This window comes from Tachyglossus aculeatus, chromosome 23 (genome assembly GCF_015852505.1).
Source record: "Tachyglossus aculeatus isolate mTacAcu1 chromosome 23, mTacAcu1.pri, whole genome shotgun sequence".
Lineage (NCBI taxonomy): Eukaryota > Metazoa > Chordata > Mammalia > Monotremata > Tachyglossidae > Tachyglossus > Tachyglossus aculeatus.
The window spans coordinates 29915713-29935092 of NC_052088.1; the positions used below are offsets into that span (position 1 = coordinate 29915713).

Sequence of the window (19380 nt, forward strand, 5' to 3'; positions counted from 1 at the left end):
GTAGGGACTGTCTCTCTATGTTGCCAACTTGTACTTCCCAAGCGCTTAGTACAGTGCTCTGCACACAGTAAGCGCTCAATAAATACGATTGATTGATTGATTGATAGAAGGGCAAGGGGGGCGGACACTAGAGCTGGTTGGGAGGGAAATGCAGCTGGGTTTCAGGGTCGGGGTGTCTGACCGGATAAAGCTTGCATAACAAATGCCATCATCATTCTCTTCCCCAGCGCTTAGCGCAGCGCTTGGCACTCTAGACTGGAAGCTCGCTATGGGTGGGGAACGTGGCTACCAACTTGTATTCTCCCAAGTGCTATGAGTACGGCGCTCTGCTCAATAAATACCACTGATCCACTGATTGACAGTGAGCACTTAACAAATACCATATAAGTAAACATAGTAAGCGCTTAACAAATACCATTGGAAAATAAATATAGTAGGTGCTTAACAAATACCATTGGAAAATAAATATAGTAAGCGCTTAACATATACCATTGGAAAATAAATATAGTAAGCGCTTAACAAATACCATTGGAAAATAAATATAGTAAGCGCTTAACAAATACCATTAGAAAATAAATATAGTAAGCGCTTAACAAATACCATTGGAAAATAAATATAGTAAGCGCTTAACAAATACCATTAGAAAATAAATATAGTAAGTGCTTAACAAATATCATTAGAAAATATAGTAAGCGCTTAACAGATATCATTAGAAAATAAATATAGTAAGCGCTTAACAAATACCATTAGAAAATATAGTAAGCGCTTAACAAATACCATTAGGAAATAAATATAGTAAGCGCCTAACAAGTACCATTAGAAAATAAATATAGTAAGCGCTTAACAAATACCATTAGAAAATATAGTAAGCGCTAAACAAATACCATTAGAAAATAAATATAGTAAGCGCTTAACAAATACCATTAGAAAATAAATATAGTAAGCGCTTAACAAATACCATTAGAAAATGAACATAGTAAGTGCTTAACAAATACCATTAGAAAATATAGTAAGAGCTTAACAAATACCATTAGAAAATAAATATAGTAAGCGCTTAACAAATACCGTTAGAAAATAAACATAGTAAGTGCTTAACAAATACCATTAGAAAATATAGTATGCGCTTAACAAATATCATTAGAAAATAAACATAGTAAGTGCTTAACAAATACCATTTAAAAAAACATAGCGCTTAACAAAAACCATTTTAAAAAAACAGTACGCGCTTAACAAATACCACTAGAAAACATAGCGCTTAACAAAAACCATTTAAAAAAAAAACAGTAAGCGCTTAACAAATACCACTAGAAAACATAGTGCTTAACAAATACCATTTAAAAAAAATAGCAAGCACTTAACCACTACCATCAGAAAACAAATCCCGGCACTTTCTTAAATTGGCTCTGCTGTGGGGCAGTCCGGTCTAACTCTCCGGGTTAGTTTCTTCTCCCACTCCCTTCTGCGTCTCCCTTGCGCTTGGATTTGCTCCCATTTTTCACCCCTCCCTCAGCTCCGCAGCACTTAACATCCATCTCCATAATTTATTTATATTAATGTCTGTCTCCCCCTCTAGACTGGAAGCTCCTTGCGGGCAGGGAACGCGTCTTCCATCTCTGCTGCATTATACTCTCCCAAGCGCTTAGTACGGCGTTCTGCACGCAGTAAGCGCTCAATAAATACGATAGATTGATGTGTAAAAGGAGGAGATTCAGACATGCTCCTGTGTGCAAAGCGCTGGACTAAGCATTGGGAAAGCACAGAGGTGAGATGTAGACGTGGTCTGTAGAAGTGGAAGTCACTTCACTTCTCTGCCTCAGTTCCCTCCTCTCTAAAATGAGAATTAAGACTGTGAGCCCCATGTGGGACTTGGACTGTGCCCAACCTGATTAGCTTGTAATAATAATGATGATGGCAATTTGTTAAGCGCTTCCTATGTGCCAAGCACTGTTCTAAGCGCTGGGGGGGGGGGCATACGAGGTAATCAGGTTGTCCCACATGGGGCTCACAGTCTTCATCCCCGTTTTACAGATGAGGTCACTGAGGCCCAGAGAAGTGAAGTGACTTGCCCGAAGTCACACAGCTGACAAGTGGCGGAGCCGGGATTGTATCTACCCCAGTGCCTGGCACAGAGTAATCGCTTAAGAAATACCAATTTTAAAAAAAAGACCATTAAACCGACTGTGGCAGTGGCTTTCCTAGCATCCTAGAGGATAAGATCAATCAATCAATCGTATGTGTGCAGAGCACTGTACTAAGCGCGTGGGAAGTACAAGTTGGCAACATATAGAGACAGTCCCTACCCAACACTGGGCTCACAGTCTAAAAGAGGGAGACAGAGAACAAACCCAAACATACTAACAAAATAAAATAAATAGAATAGATATGCACAAGTAAAATAAATAGAGTAATAAATATGTACAAACGTATATACATATATACAGGTGCTGTGGGGAAGGGAAGGAGGTAAGATGGGGGGGATGGAGAGGGGGACGAGGGGGAGAGGAAGGAAGGGGCTCAGTGTGGGAAGGCCTCCTGGAGGAGGTGAGCTCTCAGCAGGGCCTTGAAGGGAGGAAGAGAGCTAGCTTGGCGGATGTGGGGAGGGAGGGCATTCCGGGCCCGGGGGATGACATGGGCCGGGGGTTGATGGCGGGACGGGCGAGAACGAGGCCTAACGGTGAGGAGATTAACAGCGGAGGAGCGGATGGTACGGACTGGGCTGTAGAAGGAGAGAAGGGAGGTGAGGTAGGAGGGGGCGAGGTGATGGACAGCCTTGAAGCCCAGGGTGAGGAGTTTCTGCCTGATGCGCAGATTGATTGGTAGCCACTGGAGATTTTTGAGGAGGGGAGTAACTTGCCCAGAGCGTTTCTGGACAAAGACAATCCGGGCAGCAGCATGAAGTTATGGATTGAAGTGGGGAGAGACATAAGGATGGGAGATCAGAGAGAAGGCTGATGCAGTAGTCCAGACGGGATAGGATGAGAGCTTGAACGAGCAGGGTAGAGGTATGGATGGAGGAGGAAAGGGCGGATCTTGGCAATGTTGCGGAGCCGAGACCGGCAGGTTTTGGTGACGGCTTGGATGTGAGGGGTGAATGAAAGAGCGGAGTCGAGGATGACACCGAGGTTGCGGGCTTGTGAGACGGGAAGGATGGTAGTGCCGTCAACAGAGATGGGAAAGTCAGGGAGAGGGCAGGGTTTGGGAGGGAAGAGAAGGAGTTCAGCCTTGGACATGTTGAGTTTTAGGTGGTGGGCAGACATCCAGATGGAGATGTCCTGAAGGCAGGAGGAGATGCGAGCCTGGAGGGAGGGGGAGAGAGCAGGGGCAGAGATGTAGATCTGGGTGTCATCAGCGTAGAGATGATAGTTGAAGCCGTGGGAGCGAATGAGGTCACCAAGAGAGTGAGTGTAGATGGAGAACAGAAGGGGACCAAGCACTGAACCTTGGGGAACCCCCACAGTAAGGGGATGGGAGGGGGAGGAGGAGCCTGCAAACGAGACTGAGAAGGAACAACCGGAGAGATAAGAGGAGAACCAGGAGAGGACGGAGTCTGTGAAGCCGAGGTCGGATAGTGTGTTGAGGAGAAGGGGGTGGGCCACAGTGTCGAAGGCAGCTGAGCGGTCGAGGAGGATTAGGACAGAGTAGGAGCCGTTGGATTTGGCAAGCAGGAGGTCATCGGTGACCTTTGAGAGGGCAGTTTCCGTGGAATGTAGGGGACGGAAGCCAGACTGGAGGGGGTCGAGGAGAGAGTTGGTGTTGAGGAATTCGAGGCAGCGTGTGTAACAACTTGTTCAAGGTCTCATGCTCACACTGGCTGTTGGGAATCCCGTTGACCTAGTAGTCCTGATTAATAATCAGTCATATTTATTGAGCACTTAGTCCATGCAGAGCACTGTACTTAAGCATTTAGAGTACAATATGAGACATTCCCTGCTCCCAACAAGGTTGCAATCTAGAGTGGGGAGACAGACATTAATATACATATATGTGAAAATTATATATAATGTGAGAAGCAGCGTGGCTCAGTGGAAAGAGCACGGGCTTTGGAGTCAGAGGTCGTGGGTTCAAATCCAGGCTCTGCCACTTGTCAGCTGTGTGACTTTGGGTAAGTCACTTAACTTCCCTGGGCCTCAGTTCCCTCATCTGGAAAATGGGCATTAAGACTGTGAGTCCCATGTGGGACAACCTGATCACTTTGTATCCCCCCCCAGTGCTTAGAACGGTGCTTTGCACATAGTAAGCGCTTAGTAAATGTCGTTATTATTATTATTATAAATAAATAAATGACAGGTATGGACATGCGCCGTGGGGCTGGGCGGGGAGATGAATGAATCAATGAATCAATCAGTCGTATTTATTGAGCGCTTACTGTATGCAGAGCACTGTACTAAGCGCTTGGGAAGTACAAGTTGGCAACATATACAGTCCCTACCCAACAGTGGGCTCACAGTCTAGAAGGGGGAATGAAGCGAGCAAGTCAGGGTGAGGTGGGAGGGAGAAGAGGAGAGGAGGCTTCTTCAGCCATTCGGTGGTTAGTAGCCCAGCGCTTAGAACAGTGCTTTGCACAGAGTAAGCGCTTAACAAATGCCATTATTATTATTAGTAGTAGCAGTAACAGTAATAATGATGGTGTTTGTTAATTGCTTGCTATGTGTCAAGCACTGTGGTAATAATAATAATAATAATAGCATTTATTAAGCGCTTGCTATGTGCAAAGCACTGTTCCAAGTGCTGGGGCTGTTACAAGGTGATCAGGTTGTCCCACGGGGGGCTCACGGTCTTCATCCCCATTTTACAGATGAGGCCACTGAGGCCCAGAGAAGTTAAGTGACTTGCCCAAGGTCACACAGCAGACGTGTGGCGGAGCCAGAATTCAAACCCATGACCTCTGACTCCAAAGCCCGTGCTCTTTCCACTTGAGCCACGTAGAAGCCAATCAGGTTGGACACTCCCTGTCCCGCATGGGGCTTACGGTCCTCATCCCCATTTTACAGATGAGGTCACTGAGGCCCAGAGAAGGTAAGTGACTTGCCCAAGGTCACACAGCGGATATGTGGCGGAGCCAGGATTCAAACCCATGACCACTGACTCCAAAGCCCGTGCTCTTTCCACTTGAGCCACGTGGAAGCCAATCAGGTTGGGCACTCCCTGTCCCGCATGGGGCTTACGGTCCTCATCCCCATTTTACAGATGAGGTCACTGAGGCCCAGAGAAGTGAAGTGACTTGCCCAAGGTCACACAGCCGACATGTGGCGGAGCCAGGATTCAAACCCATGAGCTCTGACTCCCAAGCCCGTGCTCTTTCCACTTGAGCCACGTGGAAGCCAATCAGGTTGGGCACTCCCTGTCCCGCATGGGGCTTACGGTCCTCATCCCCGTTTCCGAGATGAGGCGACTGAGGCGCAGAGAGGTTAAGCAGACGAGGGGGTCGGGTCGCGGCCCCGGGTCCGGCCTCTGACACGCGCGCGTCTCCTTGCCGCGGTCTCCCCTCGCCCAGATCACCATCATCTTCAAGGCGTACCCCGGCTGCACGGAGCAGAAAGTGTACCAGGCGGTGACGGACGACCTGCCGGCGGCCTTCGTGGACGGCACGACCAGCGGCGGGCCGGGCGAGCGCCAGAGCCTGCTGGTGGCCGAGCGGGAGAGCGGGCGGCTGGTCGAGCTGCGGGCCCGCCACCTGGGCACCACGCTCTTCGTGCGCCAGCAGGGCCGCTACCTGACTCTGGCCCTGCGCATGCCCCGCGCCCTGGCCCTGGCCTACGAGGAGAGCCAGGATCTGCAGCTGTGCGTCAACGGCTGCCCGCTGAGCGAGCGCATCCCGGACGGGCAGGGGCGGGCGCCCGCCGCCCCGGCCCTCCCCGCGCCCCTCCCGGCCCCGGCCCGGGCCCGGCCGGGCTCCACGCTGGCCGGGGCCGCCGCCCGCTGCCGCGAGAAGCTGCCGCTGGACGACATCTACTTCCAGTCTTGCGTCTTCGACCTGCTCACCACGGGCGACGCCAACTTCACCGCGGCCGCCCACAGCGCCTTGGAGGACGTCAAGGTGCTGCACCCGCGGCCCGAGCGCTGGCACATCTTCCCCGGCCCGGCCAGCGGCGGCGGCCCCGCGGGCCCCCGCGCCGGCCCCCTCCGCCTGGGACTCCTCTGCTGCGTCCTTGTTGCGTTTTTGTAGGGTTTTTTGGTCTAACAGAAGTTTTAAAATATATATTGTCATAATATATTGAGTATATATGTATATACCATGTATATGAAGGGGGGGAGGGGGGCGGGGCGCGGCCTCCACCCCCCCCCCCCGCCTCCCTTCCCCTCCGCGTGTACATAGTGTGGTTGACTCTTTTCACCTACATTGTATTCTTTGACTGTATGGAGTTTTGTTTTTTAGTTCGGTGAAATGTTTTTATAACGTCCCTGCCGCGGGACCTGTTTAGAAAGCACTTTATTTTTTATATATTAAATATTTATGTGTGTATCTGGTTAATACGTAGAGTACGTGCCCGCACGAGCCCTTTCTCCTCTTCCCCCCCGCCTCCCAAAGCGGGAGCCGCCGGTTCCTCTACCTGCGGCCTTCGTCCCCGGGCTTCTCTCCAACACATCAGGGTGCGGCTGAGATTTTCCCCTCTCTCTTGAGCCTAAACGGGCGAGGGCCACGGTGTCCTTCCACGCCGTCCCGGCGGAGAAAGTGCTTTCGGCCTGGGCCGCGCTCCTTTGGGCCTCTGCCCCGTCGTCGTCCCGGTGCCTTCTAGGAACTTCTTCTCTTGTCACCCGCTGCTGTTCCTGTTCTTTTCCCCTCCCTAGGGACTCCATCCTCTCCTCCCGTGGTACGTGGAGCTACTCCGGCTCTTAGGAGTCCGTTCCTCCCCGTCTTTGGCCGCCGTCAAGGCCCTGCCGGGGCCGTGAGCCCATCTCCCCTTCCCGGGGGATGGTGGGAGGGTCCGGTGGTCCGACGTCCGCAACTTCCCTCCTTCTGCCGAGGTCCTAGCTGGCACAGAACCGAAGCGGAGGGGCTGAGGGGCCGTGCCCAGCTGCTCGGAGATGCTCCCTGAGACCCCAACCAGCCGGGAGCCGTTCAGGTAGGGGCCCGGTCTCGAGAGCAGCGAGAGGCGTGGGCCACTGGAAGACCCATCAGTGGGCCCTTCCTTGTCCCGGAGAGGGCATCGATCACCCGAGAGCCAGACCCCCGTCCCAGAGCGGAGGGGGCCGGGAAAAGGAAAGAGAATTCAAAATCATATATCTTGCTAACCTCGGGCGGGGGTAGGGGGACTATGGCTATTTTTGAGGGGGTGCGCTTGTCTCCTCGACCTTATCCATCAAAGCTGCTTTTTACATCTCCTCTCTCCCGGCGAGTTGGAACTTGGGATCCCCAGGTTAGGATCCCACCACCGGCGCCACCGGTTTTTCGGATGGAGCCGAGCCCTCCGTCACTGCAACCTGGCTCAGCAGGACCTGCTCTCCAGGGCCAAAAAGGGGTGTTTCGGCGGGGCGGTAGGTGGAAGTTTTCATTTTCTTCCCTTCCCAACTCTCCGGTTGAGAGGATGGATGTGCACACGTCAGTTCTTCAGTCCCCTCCGCGGGGGGAACGTGAATTCATCCCAAGCAGACGGATGCGTTGAAGTTGGCGGCAGTCTCCTGGAAGGCACGGGGATGGGGAGGATAGCAGGGGGTGAGGGGGGGGGAACACTGGATTTCTTAGCCCCTCCGAACGGCTCCCCGCGCAGCGCTCCGGCCTTTTTGTTTTTACGCTTAGGATACGCCCCTTCCCCCTGTGTCGGTCTTTGCGGAAACCTTTCGATGTGATCCGTGGATGTAGTGCTAAATATCTGTTTGTGTAAAAGAGTGACTGTGCAGTATGTAAATACTTTTAAGTTATTACACTAGAAGAATAAAGTTACGTACCCTGCTGTGGAATGCTTGTCGTGGAGTTCTGGAGACCCCCGGAAGAAACCGGGCCGCAATGCAGGTGGAGGTTCCCCGGCGGGTGGGGGCTGGCTGCTGCTTGGTAATAAATAATAATAGAAATAATAATAATGGTATTTACGTGCAAACGAGGTGAACAGCATTGTTCTAAGCCCTGAGGTAGATGCACGTCAAGCAGGTAGCCAACTTGTACTTCCCAAGCGCTTGGTACAGTGCTCAGCACACAGTAAGCGCTCAATAAATACGATTGATGATGAGGTAGGACACAGCCCTCTTCCCACACGGGGCTCGCCCTCAATCCCCATTTTATTCATCATTCGATCGTATTTATTGAGTGCTTACTGTGTGCTGAGTACTGTACTAAGCACTTGGGAAAGTACAATACAGCAATACAGTCCCTGCCCACAATGGGCTTACCGTCTAGAGGTAACAGGCCCAGGGAAGTGACTTGCCCAAGGTTACACGGTGGAGCTGGGATTAGAACCCAGGTCCTTCTGGCTCCCAGGCTTGTGTGTCCGCACGTCCCCCCTCCCCCGGTTGGTCACCGATGGGGGCGGACAGTGAGGCAATCAATCAATCATTTATTGAGCACTTACTGTGTGCAGAGCGCTGTACTAAGCGCTTGGGAAGTACAAACAGGCAACATATAGAGACGGTCCCTACCCAACAGTGGGCTCACAGTCCAGAAGAAGCAGTCGGGAAGCAGCTTGGCTCAGTGGAAGGAGCCCGGGTTTGGGAGTCAGAGGTCATGGGTTCTAATCCCAGCTCCTCCGCTTGTCAGCTGAGTGACTTTGGGCAAGTCACTTCACTTCTCTGGGCCTCAGTTACCTCACCTGTAAAATGGGGATGAAGACTGTGAGCCCCACCTGGGACAATGACCTTGTATCCTCCCCAGCGCTTAGAACAGTGCTTTGCACATACTAAGCGCTTAACAAATGCCATCATTATTATTATCCATGAAATCACAGAAATGGGATGGGAGAAACTGAGCGTGTCCTCAGCTCCCGGCAACTTGGGGTTAGCACAGTGCTTTGCACACAGTAAGCGCTCAATAAATATGAGCCCGAGCTCTGCTCTGCCTCAGGGGCTTCTCTTTACAGAATGTCTTAAAGCTTTTCCCAGGAGGAAACGGTCCGTAGCAGCAGCATGGCTCAGTGGAAAGAGCACGGGCTGGGGAGCCAGAGATCGTGGGTTCTAATCCTGGCTCTGCCACTTGTCAGCTGTGTGACCTTGGGCAAGTCACTTCACGTCTCTGGGCCTCAGTTCCCTCTTCTGGAAAATGGTGATGAAGACTGCGAGCCCCACCTGGGACAACCTGATTACCTTGTATCTACCCCAGTGCTTAGAACAGTGCTTGGCACATAGTAAGTGCTTAACAAATACCAACATTATTATTATTCTTGCTGCTTGGATGTTCCCTCCCAAAACGCCATCCCAGATTGGCCTTATTATCATTTTTTTTTTCTAAGAAGACAGTCCAGAGGGCCTGGGAAATGAGAGAAGAAATCAGGCAAGCCTGAGCCTGCTAGATCGGGAGAACAAATAACGAGAAGTTCAGATTGCAGGGAGGCAGAGGAAACGCGCGCTTTCTGGAGAGAACCCTTCAATATCAGGCTGTTGGCAAGGTTTCTGTGGGAGAAGAGGGAATAACTTAGAAGTGCTAAAGGCCCTTCTTTACTAGTTCACTCATTCATTCAGTCGTATTTATTGAGCGCTTATCATCATCATCAATCGTATTTATTGAGCGCTTACTGTGTGCAGAGCACTGTACTAAGTGCTTGGGAAGTACAAGTTGGCAACATATAGAGACGGTCCCTACCCAACAGTGGGCTCACAGTCTAATAGGGGTGCTTACTGTGTGCAGAGCACTGTACTAAGCGCTTGGGAAGTACAAGTTGGCAACATATAGAGACGGTCCTTACAACGGGCTCACAGTTGCTCTGGGCAGGGTTATTTTCACATAATAATAATAATAATTGTGGTATTTGGTAGGGGCTTACTATACGCCAGGCACTGTACTGAGTGCTAGGATATATGTAAGGTAATCGTATTAGGAGGCCTTCCCCTCCCCCCCCATCCCCCTGCCTTACCTCCTTCCCTCCCCACATCACCTATATATATATGTACATATGTTTGTACAGATTTCTTACTCTATTTTACTTGTACAAATTTATTCTATTTATTTTATTTTGTTAATATGTTTTGTTGTCTGTCTCCCCCTTCTAGACTGTGAGCCCGCTGTTGGGTAGGGACCGTCTCTGTATGTTGCCAACTTGGACTTCCCAAGCACTTAGTACAGTGCTCTGCACACAGTAAGCGCTCAATAAATACGATTGAAAGAATGAATGAATGTTGGGAGGGGATCGTCTCTATATGTTGCCAACTTGTCGCTTAGTACAGTGCTCTGCACACAGTAATCGCTCAATAAATACGATTGAATGAATGAATGTTGGGTAGGGATCATCTCTATATGTTGCCAACTTGTACTTCCCAAGCGCTTAGTACAGTGCTCTGCACACAGTAAGTGCTCAATAAATACGATTGAATGAATGAATGAATGAATGTCAGGTAGGGATCGTTTCTATATGTTGCCAACTTGTACTTCCCAAGCGCTTAGTACAGTGCTCTGCACACAGTAAGCGCTCATTAAACACGATTGAATGAATGAATGAAAGTAATCTGGTTGGACACAGTCCCGGTCCCATGTAGAGCGTACAGTGCTCTTCACACAGTAAGCGCTCAATAAATACGATTGACTGAATCCCCATTTTACAGATGAGGTAACAGTTATAGAGAAGTGAAGTGACTTACCCAAGGTCACAGAGCAGACAAGTGGTGGAGCCAGGATTAAAACCCAGGTCCTCTGACTCCCGGCCTTCGCTTTTTCTACCAGACGGTGCTGTTTCTCTGCTTCCTTCTATCAATCGGTAGTATTTATTGAGCCCTTACTCTGTGCAGGGCACTATACTAAACACTCGGGAGAATTCAGTACAACAGAGTTGGCAGACCAGTTCCCTGCCCACAATGAGCTCACAGTTAGTAACTTGCCTCCTGACTTCCTCTGCCTAAAGATCTTCGTTTACCCCTACTCACAGACTTCTAGACTGTGAGCCCATTGTTGGGTAGGGACCGTCTCTATATGTTGCCAACTTGTACTTCCCAAGCGCTTAGTACAGTGCTCTGTGCACAGAAAGCGCTCAAGAAATACGATTGAATGAATGAATGAGAAGCAGCGTGGCTCAGTGGAAAAGAGCCCGGGCTTTGGAGTCAGAGGTCATGGGTTCAAATCCCAGCTCTGCCAATTGCCAGGTGTGTGACTTTGGGCATGTCACTTAACTTCTCTGTGCCTCGGTTACCTCATCTGTAAAATGGGGATGAAGACTGTGAGCCCCCCGTGGGACAACCTGATCACCTTGTAACCTCCCCAGTGATTAGAACGGTGCTTTGCACATCGTAAGCACCTAACAAATGCCATCATTATTATTATTATTCATTCACTCATTCGATCATATTTATTGAGCGCTTACTGTGTGCAGAGCACTGTACTAAGCGCTTGGGAAGTACAAGTTGGCAACATATAGAGACGGTCCCTACGCAACCACGGGCTCACAGTCTAGAAGGGGGAGACAGACAACAAAACAAAACATGTGGCCAGGTGTCAAGTCATCAGAATAAATAGAAGTAAAGATAGTCATGGGTTCTAATCCCAGCTCTGACACTTGTCAGCTGTGTGACTTTGGCCAAGTCACTTAACTTCCCTGGGCCTCAGTTCCCTCATCTGTAAAATGGGGATGAAGACTGTGAGCCCCACGTGGGACAACCTGATTACCTTGAATCCCCCACAGCGCTGAGAACAGTGCTCAGCACATAGTAAGCGCTTAACAAATGCCACCATCATTATTATTATTATTGTTGTGAGGTTGCTACACACACACACACACACACACACCTCAGCCATCTCTTAAAAGATCTCCTGCCCATCTTCAAAAGCAACACTTTCCACCTGTATCTCCAAAGCCACCCCTCGCAACTTATAAAAGCACTCGAGCTCACTCCTCCCTCTGACTGCCATCTCCAACTGCTCGCTCTCTGACAGCTTCTTCTTCTCATCAGAGAAGCAGCGTGTCCCAGTGGAAAGAGCCCGGGCTTTGGAGTCAGTGGTCGTGGGTTCAAATCCCAGCTCCTCCAATTGTCAGCTGTGTGACCTTGGGCAAGTCACTTAATTTCTCTGGGCCTCAGTTACCTCATCTGTAAAATGGGGATTGACCGTGAGCCCCCCAGTGGGACAACCTGATCACCTTGTATCCCCCCAGCGCTTAGAACAGTGCTTTGCACATAGTAAGCATTTAATAAATGCCATCATCATCATTATTATCATTATTATCTGCCTCCAACGTGCACATGTCTGCCCTATCTTATTAAAAAAAAACCATAGAAAGCTTCTCTGGCTCCCACTGTGCCGTCCAGTTAACCACTGCAACTCCCTGCTTCCACTTCTGTCCAAGCTCTTAATAATAATAATAATAACAACAATAATAATAACAATAATAATAATAATAATAATAGCATTTGTTAAGCGCTTACTATGTGCAAAGCACTGTTCTAAGCGCTGGGGGGGATACAATGTGATCAAGTTGTCCCACATGGGGCTCACAGTCTTAATCCCCATTTTTACAGATGAGGTAACTGAGGCTCAGAGAAGTGAAGTGACTTGCCCAAGGTCATACAGCAGACTTGTGGTGGGGCCAGGATTCGAACCCATGACCTCTGACTCCAAAGCCCGGGCTCTTTCCACTGAGCCACGCTCTTCTGATGGCTTGCCCCTCTCCATGCCTCCTCCTCCATTCCAGGCCATCCGGATATCCCCGTCTTTCACTCCACAGAGATCTGCCCTACAAGGCCTAGTCAACACCAACACATCTGAAGCTCTTTCCCCCATAAAGTCCAAAAAGTAAAATAAAATAAATCTCCTAGGGGCACCCAATGGCTCTTTTTGTGACACCACTTGTCTGCAGTGTGACCTTGAGCAAGTCACTTCACTCTTCCGTCCCTGTTACCTCATCTGTAAACTGGAGATTGAGACTGTGAGCCCCACGTGGGCAGGGATTGTGTCCAATCTGATTTGCCTTGTATCCATCCCAGTGCTTATTACGGTGCCTGGCACATAGTAAGCACTTAACAAATATCATTATTATTATTATTATTGTAGCTGGAGAACGTTTTAGAGAATGGGGTTTGAAGGAAAGAGTTTGCCTGAAGGTAGGAGGGGAATCAGGTGTCATGGTCGGAGGACAAGATAACAATCATCATCATCAATCGTATTTATTGAGCGCTTACTATGTGCAGAGCACTGTACTAAGCACTTGGGAAGTACAAATTGGCAACATATAGAGACAGTCCCTACCCAAAAAGTGATAACAATCACTCTAAATCAAATTACTCTATTACTCTATTTATTTATTTATTATTTATTTTACTTGTACCTATCTATTCTATTTATTTTATTTTGTTAGTATGTTTGGTTTTGTTCTGTCTCCCCCTTCTACACTGTGAGCCCACCGTTGGGTAGGGACCGTCTCTATATGTTGCCAGCTTGTACTTCCCAAGCGCTTAGTACAGTGCTCTGCACACAGTAAGCGCTCAATACATACGATTGATTGATTGATTGATTGACAAAGAGGCAGAAGAGAAGACCTGATCATTCATTCATTCATTCAATCATATTTATTGAGCTCTTACTTTGTGCACAGCACTGTACTAAGCGCTTGGGAAGTACAAATCAGCAACATATAGAGACGGTCCCTACCCAACAGCGGGCTCACAGTCTAGAAATTTGCCTTCAAGGTATCCGTATGCAAGCAAATTTCCAACTATTTCTAACTCGCTATGGGGATTGCTTTCACTCACGTAGATGAAAGTGAGGGTTTGCCCAAACTTTTCCCACACATAGCCAAGCACAACACAACATGACACCACCATTTATCAGCTGTGTGACTTTGGGCAAGTCACTCAACTTCTCTGGGCCTCAGTTCCCTCATCTGCAAAATGGGGATTAAGACTGTGACCGGGCACATCACGAGGGAAAACCATTGCATGTGCACGATTTATTCGTTCATTCGATCGTATTTATTGAGCGCTTACTGTGTGCCAAGGGCTCTACTAAGCGCTTGGGAGACTACAATAGAACAACAAATGGACACATTCCTGCCCACAAACGAGTTCACAGTGTAGAGAGGGAGACAGACATTAATAAAAAAAATAATGTGGCCGGAACTGTAAGTTGCCTATCGGCCTTTCCAATCAAATACGCACACAGAGTGGATTGTCAATCCAATTTGAAGGACGATAGAGAGAAGGGAAGCTGGAGAGAGAGAAAGATCTGGATATTGACAGACAGATTGATACACTTTATTATACATTATATTATATAATTATAATATAATATAAATATAATTATATAATAAAATATATTCTGGGCCTTCCCAGACTGAGCCCCCTCCTTCCTCTCCCTCTCTTCCCGCTCCCTATCCCCCCGCCTTACCTCCTTCCCCTCCCCACAGCACCTGTATATATGTATATATGCTTGTATGTATTTATTACTCTATTTTATTTGTACATATTTATTCTATTTATTTTATTTTGTTAATATGTTTTGTTTTATTCTCTGTCTCCCCCTTCTAGACCGTGAGCCCACTGTTGGGTAGGGACCGTCTCTATATGTTGCCAACTTGTACTTCCCAAGGGCTTAGTACAGTGCTCTGCACACAGTAAGCGCTCAATAAATGCGATTGAATGAATGAATAATGGTATCTGTTAAGCGCTTACTATGTGCAAAGCACTGTTCTAAGCGCTGGGGACGTTACAAGGTGATCAGGTTATCCCACAGGGGGCTCACAGTTTTAATCCCCATTTTACAGATGAGGTAACTGAGGCACAGAGAAGTGAAGCGACTTGCCCAGAGTCACACAGCTGACAGTTGGCGGAGCTGGGATTTGAACCCATGACCTCTGACTCCAAAGCCCGGGCTCTTTCCACTGAGCCATAGAGAGAGAGAGAGGGATAGAAATAGATATATAGAGAGAGAGATACAGAGAGATTGAGAAAAAGGCACAGAGAGAGGGGGAAACAGAGATAGAGATAGATAATAATAACAATAATAATGATCATCATCATCATCATCATCATCAATCGTATTTACTGAGCGCTTACTGTGTGCAGAGCACTGTACTAAGCGCTTGGGAAGTACAAGTTGGCAACATATAGAGACAGTCCCTACCCAACAGTGGGCTCACAGTCTAAAAGGGGGAGACAGAGAACAAAACCAAACATACAAACAAAATAAAATAGAATAGATATGTACAAGTAAAATAAATAAATAAATAAATAAATAGAGTAATAGTGATAATAGTGATGGTATTTGTTAAGCGCTTACTATGTCACAGGTCACTTAGTGAGTGTTTTTCCTGAACTGCCCCCTCCCTTGAGCAGGAGGAGTGATGGGTCATAGACCAAACCAACCCAGCTGGGTCCATCTTCAATCAATCGATCAATCGTATGTATTGAGCCCGTACTGTGTGCGGAACACTTTACTAAGCGCTCGGGAGAGTCCAACACGACAACATAACAGACACACCTTCATGCCTCAGTGAGGTTTTCAGAATTGGAGTGTCCCGCACAGTGTAAGCCCTCAATAAATACCATCGACTGATCAACTGAGTTCTCCACTGAAGGCAAGTGATGACATCTGCTTGATCCTCATGCGCTCCCACGGCTTCAACTATCATCTCTACGCTGATGACACCCAGATCTCCATCTCTGCCCCTGCTCTCTCCCCATCTCCCCAGGCTCGCGTCTCCTCCTGCCTTCAGGACATCTCCATCTGGATGTCTGCCCACCACCTAAAACTCAACATGTCCAAGGCTGAACTCCTTCTCTTCCCTCCCAAACCCTGCCCTCTCCCTGACTTTCCCATCTCTGCTGACGGCACTACCATCCTTCCCATCTCACAAGCCCGCAACCTTGGTGTCATCCTCGACTCCACTCTCTCATTCACCCCTCACATCCAAGCCGTCACCAAAACCTGCCGGTCTCGGCTCCGCAACATTGCCAAGATCCGCCCTTTCCTCCTCCATCCATACCTCTACCCTGCTCGTTCAAGCTCTCATCCTATCCCGTCTGGACTACTGCACCAGCCTTCTCTCTGATCTCCCATTCTCATGTCTCTCCCCACTTCAATCCATACTTCATGCTGCTGCCCGGATTGTCTTTGTCCAGAAACGCTCTGGGCATGTTACTCCCCTTCTCAAAAATCTCCAGTGGCTACCAATCAATCTGCGCATCAGGCAGAAACTCCTCACCCTGGGCTTCCAGGCTGTCCATCCCCTCGCCCCCTCCTACCTCACCTCCCTTCTCTCCTTCTCCAGCCCAGCCCACACCCTCCGCTCCTCCACCACTAATCTCCTCACTGTACCTCGCTCTCGCCTGTCCCGCCGTCGACCCCCGGCCCACGTCATCCCCCGGGCCTGGAATGCCCCCAATCCCTCTGCCCATCCGCCAAGCTAGCTCTCTTCCTCCCTTCAAGGCCCTACTGAGAGCTCACCTCCTCCAGGAGGCCTTCCCAGACTGAGCCCCTTTCTTCCTCTCCCCCTTGTCCCCCTCTCCGTCCCCCCCATCTTACCTCCTTCCCTTCCCCACAGCACCTGTATATATGTATATATGTTTGTACATATTTATTACTCTATTTATTTATTTATTTATTTTACTTGTACATATCTATTCTATTTATTTTATTTTGTTAGTATGTTTGGTTTTGTTCTCTGTCTCCCCCTTTTAGACTGTGAGCCCACTGTCGGGTAGGGACTGTCTCTATATGTTGCCAACTTGTACTTCCCAAGCGCTTAGTACAGTGCTGTGCACACAGTAAGCGCTCAATAAATATGATTGATTGATTGTTTGATCCATTTATATCACGATTAGTGCAAACACAGCAGCTCCTGATTAAAGAGTCAATGGCAAACGGCCCCTGCCAGATGGATGAGTCTTGGCTATTTGGAGCCAAACCACGCACGGATGAACCACAGGATAACGCCACCACCAACCCATAATCCATAAGCGCTCTCTCTGTTTAAGGATTATTTCCGCCAGTACCATAACTCTTGGCTGGTGTTACCTGATGCCCTTTGAAAGGTGGAAGGGATTCACAAGTTTTCCTGACGATAGAGACCTCTGCAAACAAGTCGTTACCAGCTGGAGGAGATTTCCCCGGTTTTCTCATCTGAGGGACAAGAGTGGAAAAATAAAGGAATCGGTAAGTGGAGATAACGAGAGCCCTTTGGAAAGTGTAGAGAGCACTGCTTCCGGGTCAGATCATTTTTCATCAATCATTCAATCAATCAATCGTATTTATTGAGCACTTACTGTGTGCAGAGCGCTGTACTAAGCACTTGGGAAGTACAAGTTGGCAACATATAGAGACGGTCCCTACCCAACAGCGGGCTCACAGTCTAGAAGGGGGAGACAGAGAACAAAACCAAACATATTAACAAAATAAAATAAATAGAATAGATATGTACATATAAAATAGAGTAATAAATATGTACAAACATATATACATATATACAGGTGCTGCGGGGAAGGGAAGGAGGTTGGAAAGGAAAAGGCCACCAAGTGGAAGAGGGGGCAGTGGAGGGAGATGGGACTTAAGCGCTTAGTATAGTGCTCTGCACACAGTAAGCGCTCAATAAATACGATTGATTGATTCAAAGGGCTCAGGATCCCCAAATCTGGGAATGCTGAAGAGGAGGGAGGGATTTTTTTGTTTTAAGGTATTTGTTAATTGCTTACTATGCCCCAGGCAGTGTGCTGAGCACTGAGGTAGGTTGAAGTGAATCAGGTTGAACCCAGTTCGTGTCCCACATGAGGCTCATAGTTTTAATCCCCATTTTACAGATGAGGAAACTGAGGCCCAGAGAAGTGAAGTGATTTGCCCAAGGTCACACAGCAGATGAGTGCCGGAGTCAGATCCATGCTTCACCCACTAGGCCCCGCTGCTTCTCTTCCAGCAGTGTCAGAGGTAGGAGTCTTGTAGACTGTGAGCCCACTGTTGGGTAGGGACTGTCTCTATATGTTGCCAATTTGTACTTCCCAAGCGCTTAGTACAGTGCTCTGCACATAGTAAGCGCTCAATAAATACGATTGATGATGATGATGATAAGTCTGAGAAGGGAAAGACAGGAGATGTTTGAGAGAGGTGACTTGGCCTGCTAGTCTGAGAGAGGGCAGGTAAACCCTAAGCGCTGGGGGGGATACAAGGTAATCAAGTTGTCCCACGTGGGGCTCCCAGTCTTCATCCCCATTTTACAGATAACTGAGATAACTGAGGCCCAGAGAAGTGAACGTTTCACAGAGAAGCAGCGTGGCTCTGTGGAAAGAGCATAGACTTTGGAGTCAGAGTTCACGGGTTCAAATCCCTACTCTGACACTTGTCAGCTGTGTGACTTTGGGCTTCACTTCACTTCTCTGGGCCTCAGTGACCTCATCTGTAAAATGGGGATCAATCAATCAATCGTATTTATTGAGCGCTTACTGTGTGCAGAGCACTGTACTAAGCGCTTGGGAAGTACAAGTTGGCAACATATAGAGACAGTCCCTACCCAACAGTGGGCTCACAGTCTAAAAGGGGGAGACAGAGAACAAAACCAAACATACTAACAAAATAAAATAAATAGAATAGATATGTACGGGTAAAATAGAGTAATAAATATGTACAAACATACATACATATATTCAGGTGCTGTGGGGAAGGGAAGGAGGTAAGATGGGGGGATGGAGAGGGGGACGAGGGGGAGAGGAAGGAAGGGACTCAGTCTGGGAAGGCCTCCTGGAGGAGGTGAGCTCTCAGTAGGGCCTTGAAGGGAGGAAGAGGATGAAGGGATGAAGACTTGGAGCCCCACGAGGGACAACCTGATTACCTTGTATCCCCCCAGCGCTTAGGACAGTGCTTTGCACATAGTAAGCACTTAATAAATGCCATTTATTATTATTATTATTATTATTATTATTATTATTATTATTATTAAACCAAGGCCAACAGCCTCTTAAGTGAGCACTAGATACGTCCAGGCAATGTCTGCTCCACTCTGACTCTGCTGAAAGGACAGACGCCTGTTCCAAACATTTGAAGCCAGGCTCCCGAACCAAGCGGTCCTGCCCGACGAGGCCACAGAAAACACCCAATAAAAATTTTCCTTTCAAATAGAGCAAAAACAAGAATCTTGGCAATCCTCAGCCCACAGATACTCCATATAGCCAAGCAGAAAGATCACAGGCCTGGAAATGAGAGGACCTGGCTTCTAATCCAGGCTCCTCTCCTTGCCCAAGGTCACACAGCAGACAAGTCACTTCACTTCTCCGTGTGCCTCAGTTCCCTCATCTGCAAAATGGGGGTTCAAAGGCTGTTCTCCCTCCTAGTTA

The 19380-nt window shown here is 48.4% G+C and overlaps 1 protein-coding gene across 1 annotated transcript in view; it reads left to right on the top strand.

The window, feature by feature from the left end:
• Window positions 1-6194, top strand: part of RGMB (repulsive guidance molecule BMP co-receptor b) — a 37065-nt gene extending 30871 nt beyond the window's left edge. Inside the window, exon 3 of the mRNA XM_038765813.1 lies at window positions 5495-6194. Coding sequence (XP_038621741.1) covers window positions 5495-6166 — 672 coding nt within the window. The 3' untranslated portion in view covers window positions 6167-6194. The remainder of the gene's footprint in view (window positions 1-5494) is intronic.
• Window positions 6195-19380: the final 13186 nt, after the last annotated feature.